Raw genomic sequence first — 24,233 nt, 5'->3', positions numbered from 1 at the left:
GGCATTGTCCCTGTGCTCTTAGCTCAAGGCTACCACACTACCCTTGAGCCAAGCCCCACTACCTGTTTTCTAGAAGTTAATTGGAGATGAGAGTCTCAGGTCCTTTTGTGCCCGGGCTGGCTTTGAATCTTGATCCTCAGATCTCAGCCTTCTGAGTAGCTAGGATTACAGGCATGAGCCACCTTGCCAGGCTGATGCTGTCTTTTTAATGTGGGGAAATGTCTTTCCCAGAAGACTTTTAGCAGCTGTGGCCTTATTTCTCACTGGCTGGAAGTGGGTTACTGGTCACTCCTGAGCCACTGAGGGCAATTGTAATGAGCATCCTTTGGGCCAGTTATTGTTTTTCCTTGGATTAGAACTCACCTTTATTTATTTTATTTTTTGCCTATTCTGGGGCTTGAACTCAGGACCTGGGTGCTGTCCTTGATTCTCTTTGTGCTCAAGGCTAGTGCTTTACCACTTCTGGCTTTTTTGAGTAGTTTATTGGAGATGAGAGTCTCATGGATTTGCTTTCCCAGGCTAGCTTAGAACGACCATCCTCAGATCTCAGCCTCCTGTGTTGCTAGGGTTACTGAAAAAAATGTTCTCTTGAGGAAGGAAGGTATAATGGAAGTTGACATTACTGCTAACCCCCAAAGAAATACTGGGAAATGGCCTTTGCCATGCTAGCTGCATGCCAGAATAAGCCCGCTGACAGATATAGGTTAAATCTAAAGGGCAGAGTAGAGACAGGAACTCTGTGTTCTGGATTCCCTGCCTGTATAACACTCATTATAGCCTGCACCAACACTCAGGCAGAAAGAGAATTTAAATTGGAGTTCCATGCATACTATAAAATAGATCAGATCTGTTAGGATTGGTGAATCTTTACAATAGTTTCAGAGAACTCTATTGACAGTTTTGTTTTTGTTCTCCCTTCATTAATCTAACTTTCTCCCACTCCCTTATATTTGATGTAAGATTATATTATCTTTTTTAATTTTATTTTTTGTGTTGGTTCTGGGGCTTGAATTCTGGGCCAGGGTACTATCCCTGAGCACCTCTTGTTTAAGACTTAGTGTTTTACCACTTGACCCATAACTACACTTCTGGATTTTTCTTTTTCTTTTTTTTTCTTTTCTGCCAGTCTTGGGGTGAGCTCAGGGTTTGAGCACTGTCCTTGGTCTTTCTCAAGGCTAGAGCTCTACCACTTGAGCCTCAGCACCACTTTCGGCTTTTTTTTTATGTATGTGGTACCGAGGAATCAAATCTGAGTCTTTGAGCGTGCTAGGCAAGCACTCTAGCACTAGGCTAAACTCCCGCCCCACCCCACCCCCCACTTCTGGATTTTTCTGTGATTATTTGAAGATAGGAGTTTCATGGATTTTCCTGCCAAAGCTTGCTTTGAACCCCATTCCTCAGATCTCAGTCTCCTGAGATCTAGTTAGGGTTATAGGCATTAGCCATCTGTGCCCAACTTTGTTTTTATAATTTGAGACAGAGTCTCATTATGTATTAGGCCAGGCTGACTTCTGACTCACACTCCTCCTGCCTCAACCTCCTGAGTTCTGGAATTACAAATTGTGCCACCATACCAGGTTCCCAGTTTGCCCTCATTTAATTCTAGACCTTTCCTAATAGCTCTGCCTTCGAGTACTTTTGCTGTGTCTAAGAAAAGAAGAGGTTGTGGCTAGGTTTAGCTGGCTGGGAGGGGAATGAAATGACTCATATAGTGGGCAAGTTAACTTCACTGGCCAATTTCTTCAACTGAAAAATGAAAGGGGTGGGAGAAAAACTAATGAAAACAGAATGAGCATTCTAGCAATGGCAGAGAGGTTTAAAAAATTATTACTGACATTTTCCAGTATATTTTTAAGTGAGAGAATAGCAAAAAAACCTCTAGTGTATCTATTCATCATCTAGCTTAACCACTATCAATATTTTATGACAATAAAAGAGACATCTTAAACTATTAAGGTAATGAAAGAAATACAAACTAAAAGATGATTAAACTTTTTCTCCAAATTTTTACTGTACTGTAGAGCTGGGCACTGTTGGCTATTGCCTATAATCCTAGCTACTCAGGAGGCTGAGATCATAGATGATCATGGTTCAAAGCCAGTCTGGGCACGAAAGTCTGTGAGACTCTTATCTCCAATGAACCACCGGAAAAAACAGAAGTGGTGCTGTGACTCAACATGGTAGAGTAGTAGTCTTGAGCCGAAGAGTTCAGGGACAGTGCCAAGGCCCAGAGTTCAAGCCCCATGACAAACCAAAAAAAAAGAAAAGAAAGTAAAAGTAGAGTAATTGATTTTAGATATAAAATGGGTATTATTTATAATATATTAATAATTTATATAAATATGGTATTAAAGCACCAAGATCCTAAAACTGAGCAAGAAATATACACTAATTCACAAAGAAAGAAAAAGTAAGGAAAAAGAGTCAGTGTTACTGTTATTTTTAAGAGGCAAATAAGAGGTTTAATTTCATACCTACACATTAAATTATAAATAACACAAGCCAGGAGGCAAGTTTATAGTTGGCTGGGCTTTGCCTTCCTTGTGAGTTAATGGGGTAATTGGAAATATTCAAAATTATCATATATCCCAGGAAGAAATCTACAAAGCTAATTATAAAGATTGAACTCATGATATAAAAAAAAGTAACCATAACAGGCACATTTGAGTAACATACAATACACTAATATGTCAGGAAAGTGTGAATTCTATAAAATGGTAAATATGGTGATCGTACAGAGGAGGAAAAATGAAGTGGAATAGTAGAACACAAAATTAATTTACAAGGGCCAGGAGTTTGGCCTAGTGGTAGAGTGCTTGCCTAGCATGCACAAAAACCCGGGTTCAGTTCCTCGGTACCACATATAGAAAAAGCCGGAAGTGGTGCTGTGGCTCAAGTGGCAGAATGCTAGCCTTGAGAAAGTCCAAGGACAATGCTCAGGCCCTGAGTGCAAGCCCCAGGACTGGCAAAAAAAAAAATAATAATAATGTACATACTGTGACTCTCTCTCATTTGAGTTTGTCCCAAGAATTTTCCTTTTCTTTGGACAAGAAATTGGGGGAGTGGGATTCATCAAATATAGCAAGTTCCCTGTGTGACTCAGAAATCCATCGTAAAATAATTTTAAATCTAGTTTGTGTGTGTGTGTGTGTCAGAGAGAGAGAGAGACAGAGACAGAGAGAGACACAGAGAGAGTTTCCTGCCAAAGTCAGCTTGAGTTCTGGAAAGATTTGGGAACAGAAGCCTTCCCTGTTCAGGAGTGGAGCAGAAGCCTGCCGTGGCTCAGGAGAGGAGCAATTGCCCACAGAGTTGGGACTAGATTGCCCAGAGATAGTATCTGGGCCTTAGAATAAAGAAGACACTGAAGAGAAGTGTGTTTGCTGTCTGCTATCTTGCTGAGGAAACCTAGGCTGCTTTTCCTGTTTGTCTGGAAAGAGTGTGTTCTTTCCTCTTTGGCAAACCAGTAATGGTGTGGCTCTCCAGCCAGAAAGCAAAGGATTGGCTGCATAAGGTTTGTGTTCCCACAAACATACTGGTTTTACTCAGCCTGGAAGCTTGACCACAGAGCTGGCTCACTGCAAAGCCCTTCCCTCCTGTACTTGACCTCGTTAAACTTTTTGTTGTTGTTGATCTTGAACTCAGGGCCTGGTCACTGTCCCTGAGCTTTTTAAATCAAGGCTAGTACTCTACCACTTGGAGCTGCACTGCCATTATAGCTTTTTAGGGGTTCATTGGAGATAAGAGTCTCATGGACTTTCTTGCCCCAATGGCTTTGAACGGCTATGTTCATATCTCAGCCTCCTGAGTAGCTAGAATTATAGGCATAAGCCACCCTCGCCCAGTAATCTTTAGAGAAACCAACACTCTTCCCCATCTCTACTCCTGAGTTCTTTGTGTAATTATACTTTAACCTTGGAACTGCGCTGCTGCTGCTGCTGCTTCTGCTGCTTCTTCTTCTTCTTCTTCTTCTTCTTCTTCTTCTTCTTCTTCTTCTTCTTCTTCTTCTTCTTCTTCTCCTCCTCCTCCTCCTCCTCCTCCTCCTCCTCCTCCTCCTCCTTCTTCTTCTTCTTCTTCTTCTTCTTCTTTTTCTTCTCCTCCTTCTCCTTCTCCTTCCTCTTCCTCTTCCTCTTCCTCTCCTCCTCCTTCTCCTTCTCCTTCTCCCTCTTCTTCCTCTCTCCTCTCTCCTCTCTCTCTTTCATTTTTATTGGTGTAGATCCTAGGTTTCAACTCAGGGCTTAGGTGTTGTCCCTTAGCACTCAAGGCTAATGTCCTTCCATTTAAACCACAACTCGTCTTCTGGCTTTTTGGTGGCTAGTTGGAGATAAGAGTCATTCATATGTGTCTGCTCAGTCTGGCTTTAAACTGTGATCCTCTGATCGCTGAGTAGCTAAGACTACACATGTGAGCCACTGGTACCCGGCTCTTACTGTCGTTTGCTTAACAGTTTGATCCAATGTCAGGGAAATTAATACTGAGTGATTAAGAGAAGAGTTGTGTTTGAAGTATGGAGAGACCCTGCCCGTAATAACAGAAGCAGCTTGGAAATCATGTCATAGCTATGTCACCCTCACCTTAGGCTTTGAATGCTTTCTGTGCCCAACAAAATTCAGAAGAGCTGTCTCCTGCATTGCTGGCTGTCCTCGGGTGTGTACCAGACAGCTTTCCTACACTCATGAGTGCAGTCAGAGGGCTGAAGACATCCCACCTGCTCTGATATATATATTTTGCCAGTCCTGGGCTTGAGCTCAGGGCCTGAGCACTGTCCTTGGACAGCTGGAGCTCTACCACTTGAGCCACAGCACCATTTCTGGCTTTTTTCTGTGTATGTGGTACTAGAGAATCGAATCCAAAGTCTTCATGCATGCTAGGCAAGCACTCTTACCACTAGGTCAAACTCCCAGCCCCTCTGACCTTAGATTCAGACTGACCCAAGGCATGTCTAAAGCAGCTGCCCTGCCCACTGGTTTTAGGCCACAACTCACTGTTTAACATTGGCTAAGTTAAGCTTATGATCCTCCTGCCTTAGCCTTCCTAATGCCAGAAATACAAGAATGTATACCACACCCAGCTAGGCTCCACTTTTATATTGTGGTTGGGTCAGCTCTGACCTTCCCAACTGTCAGGGGATTCTGGACCTTGTTATGTTCTAAGGCAGAACACAGAGTGTGCCAGATTGGAATCTTTATACCCTCTCAGCTGGAGGTGGCTCATCACTGGTCATGTGGCTGCTCAATGGGACATTGTCACAGAGAAGTGTCACACTCTTCTTCCACCAGAAAGGCCACTCTTTTAAAATGGCCACTGGCTGTCACTTTTGACTGGGACAGGACATGTGTGGTTAAAGTATGACCCTAGGAGTGTTTTTTGAGTTGTTCTGCATTTTTTTGCATCCACCATGATAACATATGAAGTACAAGAAAGCATTTAGCTCAATGAGAAATGTGACAAGTTGAAGTTTTTAGTCCAGTATTATTCTGAAAGCTTCTGGAATTTTTTTGTCTGTCTTGGGGTTTGAACTCTGGACTTGGGTGCTGTCCCTGAGGTCTTTTGCTCAAGGCTAGTGCTCTACCACTTTGAACCACAGCGCCGGTTCTTGTTGTCTAATCATAATTGGAGGTAAGAGTCTCATGGACTTTCCTACATGGGCTGCTTTTGAACTACAATTTTCAGATCTCAGCCTTTGGAGCAGCTAGATTATAGGTATGAGCCACCATTACCCAGCCTGGAATTGTTATCTGCCTTTATACTTTTATTTTTGGAGAGACTACTAGGGCCAAAACTCACCCATAGACAGTGTTCTATCACTGAGCCACACTTCCAGTCCTTTTTGTTCTGGTTTTGTTCTTGTTTTTTTGCCAGTCCTGGGCTTGAACTCAGGGCTTGAGCACTGTCCTTGGGCTTTTTCAAGGCTAGAGCTCTACCACTTGAGTCACAGCACCACCTCTGCCTTTTGCTATGTATGTGGTACCAAGGAATCAAACCCCAGTCTTTGTGCATGCTAGGCAGGCACTCTACCACTGATGTGCTGGTTATTTTTGAGAGAGGGTCTCACTTCATCCCCCAGTGCATGCCTAGGCGGTGATCCACCTATTCTGAACCTTCCTTCATAGCCTGGTGATAGACACACACTGGATGGGATGACATTGAGCAGGAGAGACTCCACTCTAGTCTGTGTTTATGGACTTAGTCTAGGAAGTTCAGTCTAATCAGTAATCCCCTCCCACAAATTCGATCTAACACAAAGCTCCAAATTTGTGCTTATTCATGCCTTTGGATAAAAATTAAAGAAAACTTATGCCCTTGACTCAATCTCATCACTGCAGTAAAACTTCCCTTTTCTTTAGAAGGAGTTTCAAGAAGAAAAAAGTTGCTTTTATTTTCCCATTTCATAGGCAGTTTTGAAAGCCTTCATTTGGGTGGGGCCCAATCACGCCCTCTACAAATCCATGGGCCTGAAGTTTAAATTTGTCATCTTCGTGGGATGTAAAATGAAACCTTGTCCCAAAGAAAAATAGTGACTGACTAACACACATGTGATCTTCCAGAAAAGAGAGATGTGTCAGTATGAGAATGTGCTATAGACAGCAAGCCCGTGAATAGGCTTCGAGGGGGGGGAGTGTGTGTGTGTGTGTGTGTGTGTGTGGTGTGTATGTAAGAGAGAGGGGGAAGGGAGGGAGAGAAAAAGGGAGGGGGAGAGAGGAGGGAGAGAGAACTGGGGCTTGGTTTTAGGGCCTGGGTGCTGTCCCCTAGCTTTGCTCCAAGCTAGAACTCTACCACCAGTTCCCTTTCCAGCTTCATCCTGGTAAATTGGAGGTAAGACTGGCTTGTTACAGCAGTCCTCAAATCTGAGCCTCTGAGAAGCTAGGGTTACAGGCATGAGCCAGGTGCGCTGGCTAGAGTTGTCTGTCTTCAGAGGAGTCAATGTCAGGAATCTGGATGGAGCCTGCTAAATTATACAGAGTCTCAACAAGAGCATCCATTGCAAGTGAATGTCCAGTTGGTGCATACTTAGAAGAGGAGATTCCAGTCCACAGGCACAGCTACATGCATGTCCACACACACACACCTTCACTCAGCTAATACAGTTATTTTGTTTTAGAAATTAGGTTAGTGCTTACATGCAAATATTCATGTCTCAAGTATTTCTAGACAGGTCTTCTTGGGAAGCCAAATGCTTGACAACCATGGGATCAGAACAAAAAATCGGTAAAGAGTAGTTTATTGGAGAAAAGAGTCTCATGAACTTTCCCGCCTGGGCTGGTTTTGAACCATGATTCTCAGACCTCAACCTCCTGAGTAACTAAGATTACAGGCCTAAGCCACCTGCACCTGGCAAAATGAATGTGTTTGTGTGTGTGTGTGTGTGCGCGCGTGTGCGTGTGTGTACACATGTGCACACTTCAGTTGTTGGGCTTGAACTCAGGGCCTGGGTGCTGTCCCTGAGCTCTTTCTGCTCAAGGTTAGTGCTCTACCACTTTTAGCCAAGTTCTACATCCCTGAACATGTTTTGAATGGGAGAGGAGGGTGTTAATAGGAGAGTGGCATTGAATAGAACAGGGAACAATGGGTCATAACACTCAATGTACATATGTGAAGAAGGAAGTGGGAAACAATGTGACTGGTGGAGAAAGAAATAAGTAGAAGGAGGATAAAGCTGATTAAGATACGTGTACATATAAATGGACACATTAAATTGTAACTCCCTTGTACAAAATTTGTAGCTTTTTAAAAAGTGTGCCACCTCTCTTGTTCTAACACTGAGGGATGACTATAATCTTTATACTGTACATCTGGCACTACGGAGGGGTGGCAAAGTGGCATGCCTTTCTCTGCCTATCATAAAGTCCATAGCCAACTCTTAAAAATTTTTATTGGAAAGGCGATGTACAGCGGGATTACAACAACACAAGTCAGGTAATGTGTACATTTCCTTTTTTATTAAAAGATTCCATTAATACTGATTTTTATATCATATTTCACATGTCATATTTAACAAACAAGTTTTCAAGAAGGGAATCTCTATATGCAATTACTGACACATAAATTTAAGAACATAATTAAAATTAAGCTGAGTCTTTGTATGTCGTAGACACATATCAATCGATATAATGTATCATCAATATGTCTATAAACTATATATCCCATAATAGACTTATATGTCTATATAGATACATTTATATCTCCAAGTTCATGTCAGTGACTTTTGATTACCTGAGTACTGAGTCAGTGCCCTTGTATTGTTTGGATCTAATATCCACATATCAAGGACACAATGGGCCTTTTGTTCCTTTGGTCTTGGCTTACCTCACTCAACATGATTTGCTTTAGTTCCATCCACTTCCCAGCAAATGGCATTATTTTATCTCGTGTGTTGGCTCTGTAGAATTCCATTGTGCCACAGTTTTTATGTCCATTCATCTGTAGTGGGGTATCTGCGTTGTTTCCATTGCTTGACCATTGTGAATAGTGCAGTGATGAACATGTCGAGCCAACTCTTATAACAAAAGAGACAGGTTAACAAAAGGAAAGCAAAATAAAGTCATTCGATCAGAGATTTGGGTGATATGAGCAACTTCAGAATAAAGATCTCCAGTGAATACCTAATAAAAATTCTTTTTTTTTTCCACTCCTGGAGCTTAAACTCAGGGCCTGAGCACTGTTCTTGGGATTTCTCAAGGCTAGCACTCTATCCCTTGAGCCACAGCACCACTGCTAGCCTTTTCTTTTTTCTTTTTTTGCCAGTCCTGGGCTTGAGCTCAGGGCCTGAGCACTGTCCTTGGACTTTCTCAAGGCTAGAGCTCTACCACTTGAGCCTCAGCACCACTTCCGGCTTTTTTTCTATGTATGTGGTACCGAGGAATCGAACCCGGGTGTTCATGCATGCTAGGCAAGCACTTTAACCATTAGGCCAAACTCCCGGCCCCGACTTCTAGCCTTTTCTAAGTATGTGCCACCAAGGAATTGAACCCTGGTCTTTGTGCATGTTAGGCAAGCACTCTACCTCTAGGCCATGCTCCTGGCCCCAAAATTTCTTTTTTTTGATAAAGAATGAACAACTATATGTAATGTGACTGGAGGAAAAGATACGACATAGTAGTCTGAAGGAGGAAAGCTCACTAGACCTGTCCAAAGTCTTCTCTGAGTAACATTCCTTCCACCTGAGTGTGGGGCAGGACCTCTTGAATGAGTGACTTATGACCTACCGTCAGACAAGGTAGGTAGGAGAATTCTTTTATGGCTCTCTCCTACACAGAAACTCAGGGAAAGGTTAGAGTATTATTTCCAGGCATTATAGCTTACTTTGCAAAGAGAGTCTACAACATCCCTTTAGAGAAGAGGAATTCTAGTTTCAGTAACTGATTTGGGGACAGTCAATGTAAGGGACAAGAGACAGGAGGCAGGCAAAGTCTGGTTGACCTTGCTTTCAAGGCTGCTGGAGAGACCTTCCATTTTCCTTTCGTTCAAGGTCCCTAACAGGTCAACGTGCCAACTTTGGAGCATGGTGATCTGAGCTTCAGCCAGCAGATGAAACTGCCACACCAAGTGATTCTCCAATTCTCAGGGGACACCAAGTAGATGTCCTGTTATGAGACAATCTACTTGTAATTCGTGTCATATCTCCCAGGTTTAGGTTGTTCCACAAGACTGTTCCACTTAAGGTGTCAAGGCCATGTTATGTATATGACAGGCTATAGACTGAGGACTCTCATTTAATGGTCTGCTGTGATGGCCCCCAGAACTCAGGAAAAGAGTTTACTTACTCATGAGTGTATCATAAAAAGCTTAAATCCAGAATAGGCAGGTGGATGAAGTGTGTAGGACAGGTATGTGGCAGGGGACATAGAAGTCCCATGCTCTTCTCCCACCCACCTTTTTGGGGTTTTATGGATGCTTTATTATGCTTGATGGAAGCGTTGGCTGTGGGTGAGTAAGCTAATCTCTGGCATTTTCCTCCTCCCTGAGGTGGGGAAGTGAGAGTTTCAGTCCTCTAATCAAGGAGTTGGTTACCCTGTAAATGAGTCCCTCATTCTGTAGTTACTATGGGGCTTTACAAAGGTCATTCTTAAACACAACCAGGTGGGGTTGAGAGGGGCTGATTGTGAGTAACCCAGATACGCCGTTCACCCTTAATGGGTAAAGAAAATTAGGAATTCCAAAAATTATAGAGGTTCTGTGCCAACAGGATTTAAACCAAATGTTATTTCTCATTATAAGTCATAACATCACATTGACCTACTATATCTTTACTCTGTGGTACTCTCTTGCCCTTGTTTGGGAAGCTTTTGTTCTTAATCACTAGAAACTTATTTTTACCTCAGGATTCTTGTATCTACTGTCCCCTCAATCTAAAAAGAGTTCTTTTCCTCCAAAACTATGAGTGACAAGACCCTTCCATCCATTCAGAACTTCACTGATCCTGGGTGAGATGCCTTCTAGGTCATCTCCTGTCCAAACTCCCCCTGTCATCAGCAACCTCCATGTTAGAGGCTGACAAAGGTTTTCTGTAAAGTAAATATGTTCATCTTTGTGGATACTATGGTTTTGGTCACAGTTATTCATTTCTGCTCTTGTAAACATAAAAGCAGTCCCAGACAATACATAAGTAAACAGAGGTAGCTATGTATCAATATAGATCTCTATTTATGGAAACTATTAAGAAACAAAATTTCACTAAATCTCCTTTTGCAGATCTTAACTGGCTTTATGATTCCAGAACCAGATGCAGCCTAGATTAAAAAAATTAGCTTAGAATATCTGCTCCTACAACACAAGCAGGTGTTTTATTTATAATGAGAGAAAAGGAAGGGAGTGCCAGACAGACGGAACCCAGGAAGTGGGGTTCAAGAGATAGCCGGATGGGTTATAGCTTTTATCTATTTGAAGGTGACTTGAACAGTTGGCTGCTTCTGATTGGTGGAAGTGTGGCTACTTGTTAAAGGAGTAGGTTGTAGTAAGTTGCATATCAGGTTACAAAATATTGTCTATAGAGAAACCTTTAAACCAGACTTAAAGTGTACAGAGGCAGCATTAGGACAAACACCAGCACTGAACTTAAAATTTTATGTCTTTTTATATAATGATATATCCATCTTTTGTCTTTTCTGTTAACTATTTTAAAAGGTGAAAATTGGGCTTAGCATATAGGCTACAGAGACAGAATTTGACCTATGAACTAATACAGTTTGCAGGCCTTGTGTGTAGCATTTTCCTGTTATACATTCTTAGTAGTATATAAAATGATCTTATGTATATACTGGCTTACCTTTCAACCCTCTCTTGATTGACCATAAGCTTCTGAAGACTGGTTCTTTGTTCTATCTCTATACTGTGTTCTATCTACTAGGGCAGTACCTGGAATATACAGTTGTGCTATGAATATTTGGTAATTGAATGAATATCTTTATATAGTCAATGAGTCACGGCAGCCAGTAAAGTCCTCAAGAATGTTATATTCCATATGCCACACGCTAGCCACCTGTTCCCTCTCCCTGACTCTTTCTGTAGTCATCCCTCAAGCCTTCTTTACACTTTGACATTCACTCTAGTCTCTCCAACTCCTCCTGTCCTACCGTTTAGTGGCTTTCTAAAGCATTTCTGCTACCATATAATTTCTCGCAAGTAGCAGGGCTTACCACTATTTTCTCATTACCTGCAGTATAAAGCTATACTCCTCACGGGGGAAACAAAGCCCTTCCTTGCCAGTCAGTTCCTCCCATTTCCCAGCCTGATCTCTGGGCCCAGCTCTGACTTTGTTCCAACAAGTACCTCAGAACCGAGGCCTGTCTCCTAGAAAGGGGCTGAACCCCTGTGTACTTTGAGATCAGTTCCCAGTGAATGGTGAAAACCAGAAAGAATAGAGCAAGGCCTGAGGAAAGCTAGAAGATGTAAAGGGAGCATGACTAAACAAAATTTAAGTGATTAAAAAAAACAAAACACCTGAGCTGATCCCTTTCCCGTTCCTAAGCACGAGGCTTGGGTTTTCAGGCACTTGCGTGACGCTCACCTCCCTCTTCACCTTGTGATAACATGGCACATGACCTGACAGGACTTAACGATCATTGAGAAGTGGCCCTTAGCCCTGTTGTCTGTGCTGATGTTCAAAGTACTGGCAAACCAACGTTTCAAAAATCTTGTTAAAATGAGGATTCTAGCAGTAAGGCTGAGGGTCTGATTTTATTGTTATTATTGGTGGTGGTTTGTTTTTTGTTTTCGAGGCAAACCATTGCTACATTGCCTGGGCTAGTCTCAAACTTGCAATCCTCTTCCTCAGCCTTTTGCGTGCTGGGATTATAGTCATAAACCACTATGCCTGGCCTGATTCTGCATTTTTGAATTGGCCAAAGTCACATTTATTTTTAAATTTTTATTGTAATTAATACAAGGGTTACGTTATATTCACCAGATAGAAGGTGCATTACTTAACACTCATTGCTACCCCTTCTCATGTTTTTGTCTCCATTTCCCTCCCCCACCCCCTTCCCTCATCTTGGTTTCCCCCCTTCCCTATCCTATTTCAAATAAACAATTAAACATATATACAGTATATCAGATAACAAGATAAGATGCTGTAAGAATATGAGATAGCCAAGGGACAACAAAAGAGATCAGAAATAACAGTACATTAAGAACAACAGTCACACCTTATATGGCTCTTGTTTCTATATCTTGGAGGTCTTTTCATTTAGCCTCATCCTATATGGCCTTATGTATCTAGGTTTTGCCCTATTGTAAACCTCTGCTAGGAGAGTCCAATGTTCATACTAATAATGACAAATGAAGGAAACCATTGAGCCTGTGTTCCTTTGAGTCTGGCTTACTTCACTTAATATGATTTTTTCTAAGTCTTTCCGTTTCTTTACAAATGGGGCAATGTCATTCTTTCTGATGGCATCATAGAATTCCATTGTGTATAAATACCACATCTTGTTGATCCAATCATCAACTAAGAGGCATTTAGGTTGGTTCCATATCTTCGCTATGGTAAATAATGCTACAATGAACATTGTTGTGCTAGCAGATTTAGTATGTCCTTGTTTCTGGATGATTGGGTAAATGCCAAATAGTGGAATTGCTGGGTCATAGGGGAACTCTATGTTTAGTCTTTTGAGGAACTGCCATACTGCTTTCCATAGTGGTTGAAAGAGTTTACACTCCCACCAACAGTGTAGTAGTGATCCCTCCTGTACACATCCCCTCCAGCATCTGTTGTTATTAGTTTTCTTGATCCTGGCCATTCTACCTAGAGTGAGGTGGAATCTCAGAGTTGTTTTGATTTGCATTTCTTTTATGGCCAGAGATGTTGAGCATTTCTTCATGTGTCTATAGGCCATTCTTATTTCTTCTTCAGAGAAGACTCTCTTTATGCCTTTGGCCCTTCATATAATGGGATGGTTGTTTCTTTGGAGATTAGTTTTGGAGTGATTCAGTTTTTTGAGCTGTTGACATATTTTAGATATGAGGCCTTTGTCTGTTGCATGGTTAGTGAAGATCTTCTCCCACTCTATGGGCTTTCTACTTAGTTTGCTAGTTATGTCCTTTGGCTCTTCAATGAAATTGAAAACAAAGGCTCTTTGCCAAATTCATTCTACAAAGCCACGATAATCCTTATTCCAAAACCAGACAGAGATTCATCAAAGAAAGAGAAATATAGACCCATCTCTTTGATGAATATTGATGCAAAACTGCTCAACAAAATACTGGCCAACCATCTTCAACAACTCATCAAAAAAATTATACATTATGATCAAACAGGATTCATCACTGGGATGCAAAGCTGGTTCAACATACACAAGCCAATTAATATAATTCATCACATCAATAGGGGAAAGGACAAGAATCACATGATTGTTTCAATAGATGCAGAAAAGGCATTTGATAAGATCCAACACTCCTTTATGCTAAAAGCTCTGGAGAAACTAGGAATCCATGGAACATTCCTCAGTATAACAAAGGCTGTGTATGACAAACCCACAGCTAGCATTATATTTAATGGTGAAAAGCTAAAGCCATTTCCTCTAAAATCAGGAACAAGACAAGGATTCCCATTCTCTCCATTCCTCTTTAACGTAGTATTAGAATTCCTAGCTAGAGCAATAAGGCAAGAAGCAAGCCTAAAGGGGATCCAAATAGGGAAAGAGGAAGTGAAACTTTCCCTTTTTGCAGATGATATGATTCTGTATTTAAAGAACCCTGTAGACTCCACTTGGGCAAGGTAGCGGGATATAAAATTAACCCTCAAAAATCAACTACCTTCCTATATGCTAACAATGAGAGGATTGAGGCAACAATCAGGAAAGCAAGTCCTTTTCCAATAGCCTCAAAAAAAATAAAGTACTTAGAAATTAACTAAGAATGCAAAGGACCTTTATGATGAAAACTTTAAAATCCTGAAAAAGGAAATTGTAGCAGAACTGAGGAAATGGAAAAACCTCCCTTGCTCCTGGATTGGAAGAATTAACATCGTGAAAGTGGCAATCATGCCAAGGGCTGTCTACAAATTCAGTGCAATACCCATCAATATCCCAATGTCATTCTTTAAAGAAATAGAAGAGGCAATCCAAAATTTCATATGGAATAATAAAAGATCCCATAATCCCATATAGCAGAAAGAACAGCACAAGAGGAACTTCAATACCAAACTTTAGACTCTATTAGAGAGCTATAGTAACCAAAATAGCTTGGTACTGGCACAAGAACAGGACTGAGGATGAGTGGAATAGAACTGAAGATCCAGAAATCAACCCACAGACCTATGGCCACCTAATCTTTGATAAGGGAGCCAAAAAAATAGAATGGAAGACAGACTTTTCAACAAGGGGTACTGGCAGAAGTGGTTAAGCACCTGCAGAAAACTAAAGTTGGATCCTTCTATGCACTAGGATTAACTCCAAATGGATCAAAGACCTCGAGGTAAAAGCAGATACACTGAAAACTTTACAAAAAGGAATAGGAGATACACTAGGCCTCCTTGGCGCAGGCTGAAAATTTCTTAATAAAGACCCAGAAACCCAACAAATCAAAGACAGTTTGGATATGTGATTCTGCATTTTTAACAAACACCCGAGATACTCAAACTTCCGGTTCTAGGACATTTGAGTGTCAAGGATCTAACTAAATGCTTAGAAATGATGTCTTATCCATATGACTTAGATATGGAAGAGAGGCAGGTGTCCTGCTCTTCAGGGACTTGCCCAGTATGTTGTCAGAATTCCAACAAGTTCCTAATCTGTAAGCAAAACTTTTTTTTCTTGTGCTCTGAAAAATTCTTTTCATAGGGAGGAAGTGCTGGAAGTGGAGGACAAAAACTGAATGCATAAGGCTGCAGTGAAAGAGTAAGTCCCACCTGTAACCCTGGCTACTCAGGAGGCGGAGATCTGAGGAGAGCAGTTCAAAGCCAGCCCACGCAAAAAGTCCATGAGATTTCCAATTAAACACCAGAAACCCAGAAGTGGTGCAAATGCTAGAGCACTTCAGCTCAAGAGCTGAAGAGTTGAGCACAGAACCCAGGCCCAGAGTTCAAGCCCTACAACTGACAGAAAGAGGAGGAAGAGGAGGAGGAGGAGGAGGAGAAGGAGGAGGAGGAGGAGGAGGAGGAGGAGGAGGCGGCAGAATGATCCTGAGATGGCAGCAGTAAAAGTAGCCATTGTGAAATGACCAGATTCTAGTGTTGATTAGACTGATGAAACTAGACCATGTTAGGTCTGACCACTCACTCCAGTACACCAAATAAAGAAATATGGTAAAGGGCAAAGAAGGGCAATACCATGTGACACAGGCTGCTACAGAAAGATGTCAGCCATCTGCAGCCATCTTCTGGATATGGACCTGAGCTTTAGGTTAAAAAAGACAAAGAGGGACCGGGAGTTTGGCCTAGTGGTAGAGTGCCTGCCTAGCATGCACAAAGACCTGGGTTTGATTCCTCAGTACCTCATATATAGAAAAAGCTGGAAGTGATGCTGTGGTTCAAGTGGTAGAGCTCTAGCCTTGAGAAAGCCAAGGACAGTGCTCAGGCTTTGAGTTCAGGCCTCAGGACTGGCAAAAAAAAAAAAAAGACAAAGAATTGGCAATAGAGAGAGTAGGTTATAGATAATAATGGTGTATCTCTGGTCACAGGTGTGTTGTGGTACATGTTTGCTTTTTCTTGTGCTGGTCCTGGAGCTTAAACTTAGGGCCTAGGTGCTGTCCGTGAGCTTTTTCTTTTTCTTTCTTTCTGTGTATGTGTGAGTGTGTGTGTGTGTGATTGTCTCGTGAACTTTCTTGCTCGGGCTGGCTTTGAACTATGATCTTCAGTTCTCAGTCTCTTGAGTAGCTAAAGCCTGGCTTTAGTCCTTGTTTTCTTAAGAGGAGATCTAGAAAATATCTCTGTCTTTGTCTGTGAGGACAAACAAGTCACCATTGCCTGACAGGTGGTCTTGTAGTTCCTTGCTGTTTCTTTCCATGGGGCAGTATTTCCCATGCCTGCTTCTTAATGTGTTATCAATAAGTCCTGAGCTTCCTAGAGCCCATGACAAAGTAACTGTAGAAAGAAAATTTCAAGAAAAGATGGACACAAAATGGAGCCAGGGATGCAAATCTTCTCTCTTGCTTTAAATTAATTCCTGGGTCCAGGTAACATGTCAGTGCTTTTCAGCAATGCAGTTTAAGTACCTGTTGAAACAACAGGAGTTGTTTTTATACTATGTGTCTCCAAACAGAAGAGCAACCAAGTATTTTGTTGGCATAATAAACGTGACTGTTCTAACAGTTTCTATTTAATGATTAGCCTGACCTCTGGACTCTCTGCCTAATATATAACTCCCTTCAGGTGAAGATATGTGTCATTTCCGTTTGGCTTAATCCTGTGTAAATAACAGCGTAATGATTTTGGTATTACTCCCTTCATCACAGCCATTTCCCCTCTGCTTTTTCCACAGAGAAGCTTCTGTCAGGTGACTGGCTCCGATCTTAACCATGGCCATGGTAAGTTTGGAGTGCCTCACGCCATCCCACCCCCAACCTGGTGCCAGCCTCCGCCAGGTACAGAAGGTGAACTCTGGGACAGGTTTAAACAAAGTGTTGTTTGCTTAGTTACGGGGAGGGGACATGATATGAAAAGAGAGTTTCTTTTTTTCTTTTTCTTTTTTTTTTTTAACATCATTTAGTTATTCATTATTTTGGAGATGATAAATAAATAACTTGACCCTGAAAATTAACTCAAAGACAGAATCCTGTTAACATCCTAATAATATAGAAACAGGTTATAGTTTTCTCTTGTGTTCATTTTACAACACTTGGGCAAATAAAAACCATGTTTTACCGTGATCAGCCAAGGTTGGTGTAGGCCCATCATTTCAGGTGCCCTGAGAGTTGATTCCTAACAATATGTGTTCACTGCTTATCTCCTGCTTTCAACTGTGATCTGATCCTGTGAGGTTTGGTTATCTGATCTTTGAGACAGGCCTGGAATCAGATCCCTTTGAGACTTCAGTTCAATACTGGAGGAAGTTGAGCCTTTTGGCTATGAACATGGCTCTGCTAAGGCTAGCCATCTGCTGGCCTTCTGCCTAAGGAAGGTGCCTGATAATGGGTTATTCCAACCCTGGCTCTACTGGAAAAAATAATAGAAGCTCTAGCTGAATTCCTTTAAAAAGATGGATAAGAGGGGCTGGTAGGTTTGTGAAGTTATGCACCTTTTATAATGTAACCCTTCTATTAATCACAATAAAAAATAAATGAAAAAAAGGCAATGTTAAAAAAAAAAAAGAGGGACTGGTAGTTTGACCTAGTGGTACAGTGCTTGCCTAACATGCCTGGAGACCCCAGGTTTGATTTGTCAGTACCACATGCATAGAAAAAAAAAAGCCAGAAGTGGTGTTGAGGCTCAAGTGGTAGAGCTCTAGCCTTGAGAAAATCCAAGGACGTGCTCAGGCCCTGAGGTCAAGCCCCAGGACTGGCAAAAAAAAAAAAAATTGAAAAAAAGATGGATAAAAGAACACATAAGAATGAATATATATATATATAATATATATATATATATTTAATGATACTAAAGGTTGAACTCAGGGCCAATATTGCTAGGCAGAGGGTCTACCTAACAATGTGACTATGAGTCAAGTCACTCATAGCCCTTTTTTGCTTCAGTTATTTTTAACATAGGGTCTCACAGTAATGATCAGGCTGGACTGGGATCCTTTTATTTATGCTTCTGGAGTAGCTGGGACTGCAGCTGTATAACATACACCCAACTTTCGATTGAGATGAAGTCTCTTTGATGTTTTCTCAAGGCTGTTCCCCCTGATCTCTGCCTCCTCAGTAGCTAGGATTACAGGCGTGAGCCTATCCGCACTCAGCAAATCATCCATTTCTTGTTGCTTGATTCTCTGTAGGCTGATGAATATTTATCCAGAAATGTTCTTGGTATCCTTTCTTTATGTTAGATGTACTAGTAGGGATACACACTAGTTTTGAGGGCTCAGAATTAGTGGAACACTGTTCTTACCTTTCCACAAGTATGTTACATTCCTGCAGTGCAGACAGTAGCCAGGAATCTTGCAGTGGGCTATGAAGAATCATGTCAGTTGCCTTCATCTTTCCCCTATCCATCATGACTGTCATTTTACTGGACAGATAGAGGACATTTTTCATTTTTTATCAGTCCTGGGCTTGAGCTCAGGGCCTGAGCGCTGTCCTTGGGTTTTCTCAAGGCTAGAGCTTTACCACTTGAGCCATAGCATCACTTCTGGGTTTTTCTATGTATGTAGTTCCAAGGAATTGAACCCGAGTCTTCATGCATGCTAGGTAAGCACTCTACCACTAGGCCAAACTCCTGGACTGATAAAGGACATTTTTAGAAGAAGAAAAAAAATCACATGATTCAGCCACAACACTGAAATACATACATATTTCCCATTTTTATATTAGACATCTACTGATTTTTAAAACCTAAGTGTTTTGTGTTCTGTTCTGTTCTGTTCCCCTACTTAGTATAAGAAAATGCTTAGAATAAAATTATAAATGGAATAGGATATAAAGATTATATTTCGAAGGCCAGGATAGTGACTCTGGATTGTAAACTAGGTATTCAGGGGGCAGAGATCTGGTGGATAGAGGTTCAAACCCAGTCAAAAGATAAGAAGTTAGTATCTCAACCAATAAGCTAGATGTGATACTGTGTGTCTATCACCCACCCTTATGCAGAGAATGTAAATAGAAGGATCATGATCTGAGACCAGCCTGGACCAAAAAAGAAATGAGACCCTAGGGCCAGGAGTTTGGCCTAGTGGTAGAGTGCTCAACTAGCATGCATGAAGACCCGGGTTCAATTCTTCGGTACTACATACATAGAAAAAAGCCAGAAGAGGTACTGTGGCTCAAGTAGTAGAGCTTTAAGAAAGCCCAAGGATAGTGTTCAGGCCCTGAGTTAAGGCCTAGAACTGGCAAAATAAAAAATAAAAAAATAAGACCCTATCTGAATAACAAAAAGAACTGAGGGTATAGCTCAAATGGCAAAGTATCTGCCTACCAAACATACAACTTTGAGTTCCAAATCCCAGTACTACAAAAAAGACAGACAGACAGACAGACAGACAGACAGACAGAAAGAAAGAAAGAAAGAAAGAAAGAAAGAAAGAAAGAAAGAAAGAAAGGAAAGCTTTGTATTCACTCTATCACTTTCTCCCATGTTTATACTAACACCTTTACATTAAATAAAAATTATTTACTCTGGTACCATACTAAAATTACTATGGAGGTTTTAGTCCTCTTTATTTTGGTTTGGGCACAGTGGCTCATGCCTGTAACCCTAGCTGAGATCTGAGGATCAAGGTTCAAAGTCAGCCTTGGCACTAAAGTCCATGAGTCTCTTATCTCCAATTAACTACCAGAAAACCGGAAGTGGTAGCTCAAGGGATGGGGCTGTAGCCTTGAACTGAAGAGCTCAGGGACAATACCTAGACCCCAGAGTTCAAGTCTCATGACAGACCAAAAAAAAAAAAAATCTCTAGAAGGCCACATGTTTTTGTGTGTTTATTTTGGTTTTGATTTTTGGATACTCTTACTATATACCCCAGGCTGGTCTTGAACTTGTGATCTTCTCCAGGGATGATCACATGTTTACAAAGCCATTCATTTTTATTATTTCTGAAATATTTTTAAAGAGGTTTGGGTTACATAGAGTGAAATGAACAGCCTTTGAGGTTATTGGCAGAATATAAATATTTTTTATTGTATTTATTACAGTAATGTGGCTGAAGTCATATTTAAATGATGATGGTGACCATGTCAGCCATCTAGTTGCTGTTTTCTTTTTCGTATTTATTTTCTCCTCCATTCTCTGCTAAATGATTTTCTTTTTACCATGTTACGTTAATACAACAACCCTGTGAGTTGACATAAATATTTCCAATATACAGGTGGGGAAAATGAAATTTCTCCTAGGCCATATGTAACTAGAAAGTGTTAAAGTCAAAAGTCAACTTTGGGTCTCTCCCACTGTAGCTTCTACCCAGGAAGCTTCTCACTGTAGCTCCATCCTCAGCCTCTAGACAGCTCAGTGTCCTGCACTTCCGTTCACCTCCAGATCAGCTCCTCTGTTATCCCTGATGGACTCTATCTGCTTAGACCTGCAATGTCCAGAAGGAAGTCAGGCATGTCCTAGGATCTCTGTCCTTCTCATTCTTTCTTTATGAATTATCTCCTCGAATGCTATCCAAATGCTGGTTCACCCTAAATGCATTATTACTTTAAACTTGACATCAGGAATCTCCTATAGCCAATTGTCCTCTGACAACCCCTTATGGATGTTGAATGGGCATCTCAAAGTTCATATTTTGAAAGTAGAATGTCTAATTCCCAACCTTCACTGCTACCCCAAATCCAGTAGTCTCTCCCTTTTTTCCCCATCTGGATAAATACCACTTGGTACTTTGCTGCTCAGATGTAGAGTTGTACTGGACTCTTCGCTTATCTCCCACATCATCCTTCCAGCAAGTTCTGTTGCCTTTGCTCAAAAATGGATGCCAAGGACTGGGAGTTTGACCTAGGCAAGTAGAGTATTTGCCTAGCATGCACAAAGGCCCTCTGTACCACATTCATAGAAAAAGCCAAAATTGGTGCTATGGTTCAAGTGGTAGAGCCCTAGCCATGAGAAAACCCAAACACAGTGCTCAGGCCCTGAGTTCAGTCCCAAGGGCTGGCAAAAAAATGGATGCCAAGTCTAACAGATTCTGTCTTAGCTATTTCACTCTGGCCTAGCGTCACTTCCCACCTATAGTCTTGACTTAAGACCCTCAACTCTCCTAGCAGCAAGAGTGAGCACTTTCACATGCAAATCAGATCCCACACACCATCTCTTCACTGAACACCTGTGATGGTTAACTTCTGCACTTAGAGTAAAAATAAACTCCTTGCCCACCTTGGAAGGGTTCCAGGGATGGGGAATGGGGAAGCTCTATATACTTATATTATAGAAACTAAGTTTCTGCAAACGTAAACAATATTATGAGGACACCTTTATTAACTCATAGTTGATTTTAGTTCTTCTTTATCTTCTTCCTATCTGTGTTGTTTCAGAGCAGATTTCAAATATCTGCTCATTTCCTTGTAAGCTATTTCAACTGTATGAGTAAACCTTTCAATAAAGTAGCCGGTGACTGTTAGGAAACTGAGTCATGAGTATTAGGAAAGATCAAGTGGATGAATAAGAGAAGGTGGAGACCTCAGAAGATCAGAACAGGCTTTAATCATGCCTGCAGAGGGTTCCACGGAACACTGGACAGGGTTGGAGAAATGGGGAGCTAGGAGTGGGAGGTTAGGTTTTTATGCATTCTAAGATGAGACTCTTTTCTGGAAATTCTTTGGTCTATGCTGCTGGGGGTTAATTTGCCAGAAACTGTCTAGTTTGGGGGTTTCCAGTGTAAACAGTCCTGTTTGACGAGTTTATGGTAGGGCATCCTCCTGGCACCAGTGTTTCTGCTCTTCCAGATAAGGCCCAACTGGCATTTTAGATAAGGCCAGGTGTGAGGTTTTCCAGGAGAGGCTCCCAGGCTGGTCAGTGGGCCTGGGTCATGGGAGCAGCATGGAGTTATGAGAACAAAGCAGATTCCCATCAGCCACCATGCTGGGAATGTTAAGAATCATAAAATATCAAGTCAGTGTTCAGATTTCTAAATGGCTTATAAATGTCTTTTTTTCTTAGTTTGTTTGATTTAGGATCCAAGTAAGGTTTAAGCTTCATGATTGATGTCTTTGTTTTTTAATATGCCTTTTTTAATCTCTTAAACTATAGTCTATCTCTTTGTCTCTCTGTCTCTGTCTTTGTCTCTGTTTCTCTCTCAATTCCCTTTGCAACTTATTTGTTGAAGAAGCCAGATCATGTGGTCTCACATTTCCCTTTCTGTTCTGTTCATTATAAACTAGTTTTTGCTTCTAGGATGTGACTTGATCAGATTTGGTATTCTCTCTCTTTTTCTTTCTCTCCTCTCCCCCCCACCCCCCGCCACACTTTTGAATAGACAAGGTGTAACTAATCTTACCACTCCTTTCTTCCTAACTGGAGCCATACTGAGCTCTGTGTGGCTTTTCCTTACAAGCAAGTTCCAGCCTCAGGGCCTTTTGCTTATGTATTCCCTCATCTTTTCATGGTTACCTCTCCTAAATGTCACTCTTTGGAGCAGGTCCCTGTCATAAAGACTTCTCGGTCTGTTTCATGGTCTTTCTTCCCATCAGGCAAATTGTAGAATCTTTATTGACTTGTTTACTGTCTGCCTCCTCCTCAACCAGAACATCAACTCCATGGGGGACAAAGAGCCTCATTCCTCATGGTCAGTCTTGTGTCACCAGCGCCAGAGTGCAGTCAGGGCTGTGGCAGGTATTTTGCAGGATTGCTGAACGGGACGCTGGCTGTCAGTCAATTACATCGTTTTCCATGTTCTCAGGCAACCAAAGGAGGTACCATCAAGGCTGCTTCAGGATTCAATGCCACTGAAGATGCCCAGGTCCTGAGGAAGGCCATGAAAGGACTTGGTAAGCATCCTGCTTCTCCTGCATTATACATCAGTCACCCAGGAAGGTGCTCTGAGACAAGTTGGCTTTTCCAACTTGTGGGAATGGAAGTGTGGCTAAAGTGGTAGAGTACTTACTTAGCATGTGAGATGTGGTAAGTTCAATCCCCAGTCCTGAAAAAAAAGTATTGAAAGAGTTTAGTCAGCTTTATGCTACTATCACAAAATGCCCGAGATAACTCAGCCTAAAAGGAGGAAAGATTTATTTGGGCTGATATGTGGGGAGATTTCAGTCCATGATTGGTTGATCCCTTACTTTGCAGCTCATAGAGAGGCAGAACATCATGGTAGGAGTTCTAGGTGAAGTCAGAGATGAAGAAAAAGAGGGGTCAGGGTCCCAATAGTCCCTTTAAAGGCACCACTCTCCCTCCCCCAATAGATTTCACCTCTTCAAGGTTCCGTCACTTCCCATTAGCGCATGAAGCTGGTGACCAAGTCTTTATCATATGGGCCTCTGGGAGACATTTCAGATCCAAGCTATATGGAGGGCACTCTGATTCTGTGATTCAGTGCTTTATTTTATTTATTTATTTTTGTCATTCTTGGGGCTTGGACTCTGGGCCGGGGCGTTGTCCCTGAGCTCTTCAGCTCATGCTACCTCCCTATCCCTTGAGCCACAGCGCCACTTCTAGTTTTCTAGTGGCTAATTGGAGATAAGAGTCTTGGGATCTTTATTGCCCAAGCTGGCTTTGAAATGTGATCCTCAGATCTCAGCTTCCTGAGTAGCTAGGATTACAGGCATGAGCTACCATGCCTGGCTTTCAGTGCTTTGTTTATTTTTTTTAATTATTTTTTTTCCAGAGCTGGGGACCAAACTCAGGGCCTTACACTTGCCAGGCATGGGCTCTTCCGCTGAGCTAAATCCCCAACCCCTCAGTGCTTTATTTTAAATGTAATATACTTACTATAGGTTTTCCTAATTGCTTGCAACATTATGAATCACTATATAAATCTTTGAATGTTATTTTTCAATTATGCTGATACATGTGTAGTAACATAAGGTTTTCAAAGCACATCCACAGATATTATTTCACTGGACAGATGGAGTGCCCCTATGAATTAGTGCAAACAATGATTAATATTGTGGGGTTTTTTTGCCCCATTTTGCAAAGTCCCAAAGAAGCCCTCTAACTTGCAAACTCATATAGTAAGCTGAACTGAGTCATGGCTCACATTTGGCAATGCCTGGTCTCC

The 24,233-nt window shown here is 41.6% G+C and overlaps 1 protein-coding gene and 1 non-coding gene across 2 annotated transcripts in view; both read left to right on the top strand.

Moving 5' to 3' along the window:
- Anxa4 (annexin A4) overlaps window positions 1-24,233 on the top strand; it is a 61,015-nt gene that overhangs the window by 6,247 nt on the left and 30,535 nt on the right. Inside the window, exons 2-3 of the mRNA XM_090336754.1 lie at window positions 16,914-16,959; window positions 22,914-23,001. Of these exons, the coding sequence (XP_090192880.1) occupies window positions 16,951-16,959; window positions 22,914-23,001 (97 nt within the window). The 5' untranslated portion in view covers window positions 16,914-16,950. The remainder of the gene's footprint in view (window positions 1-16,913; window positions 16,960-22,913; window positions 23,002-24,233) is intronic.
- On the top strand, window positions 11,946-12,045 carry LOC150060626 (small nucleolar RNA U13). The gene has a single exon (XR_016536325.1). It is a non-coding gene; the product is annotated as a small nucleolar RNA U13 (small nucleolar RNA).

Source organism: Megascapheus bottae, chromosome 7 (assembly GCF_031878675.1).
Source record: "Megascapheus bottae isolate mThoBot1 chromosome 7, mThoBot2.hap1, whole genome shotgun sequence".
NCBI lineage: Eukaryota > Metazoa > Chordata > Mammalia > Rodentia > Geomyidae > Megascapheus > Megascapheus bottae.
Note: the sequence above shows the minus strand (reverse complement) of the source record. Positions and strands in the feature narration are given on the sequence as shown.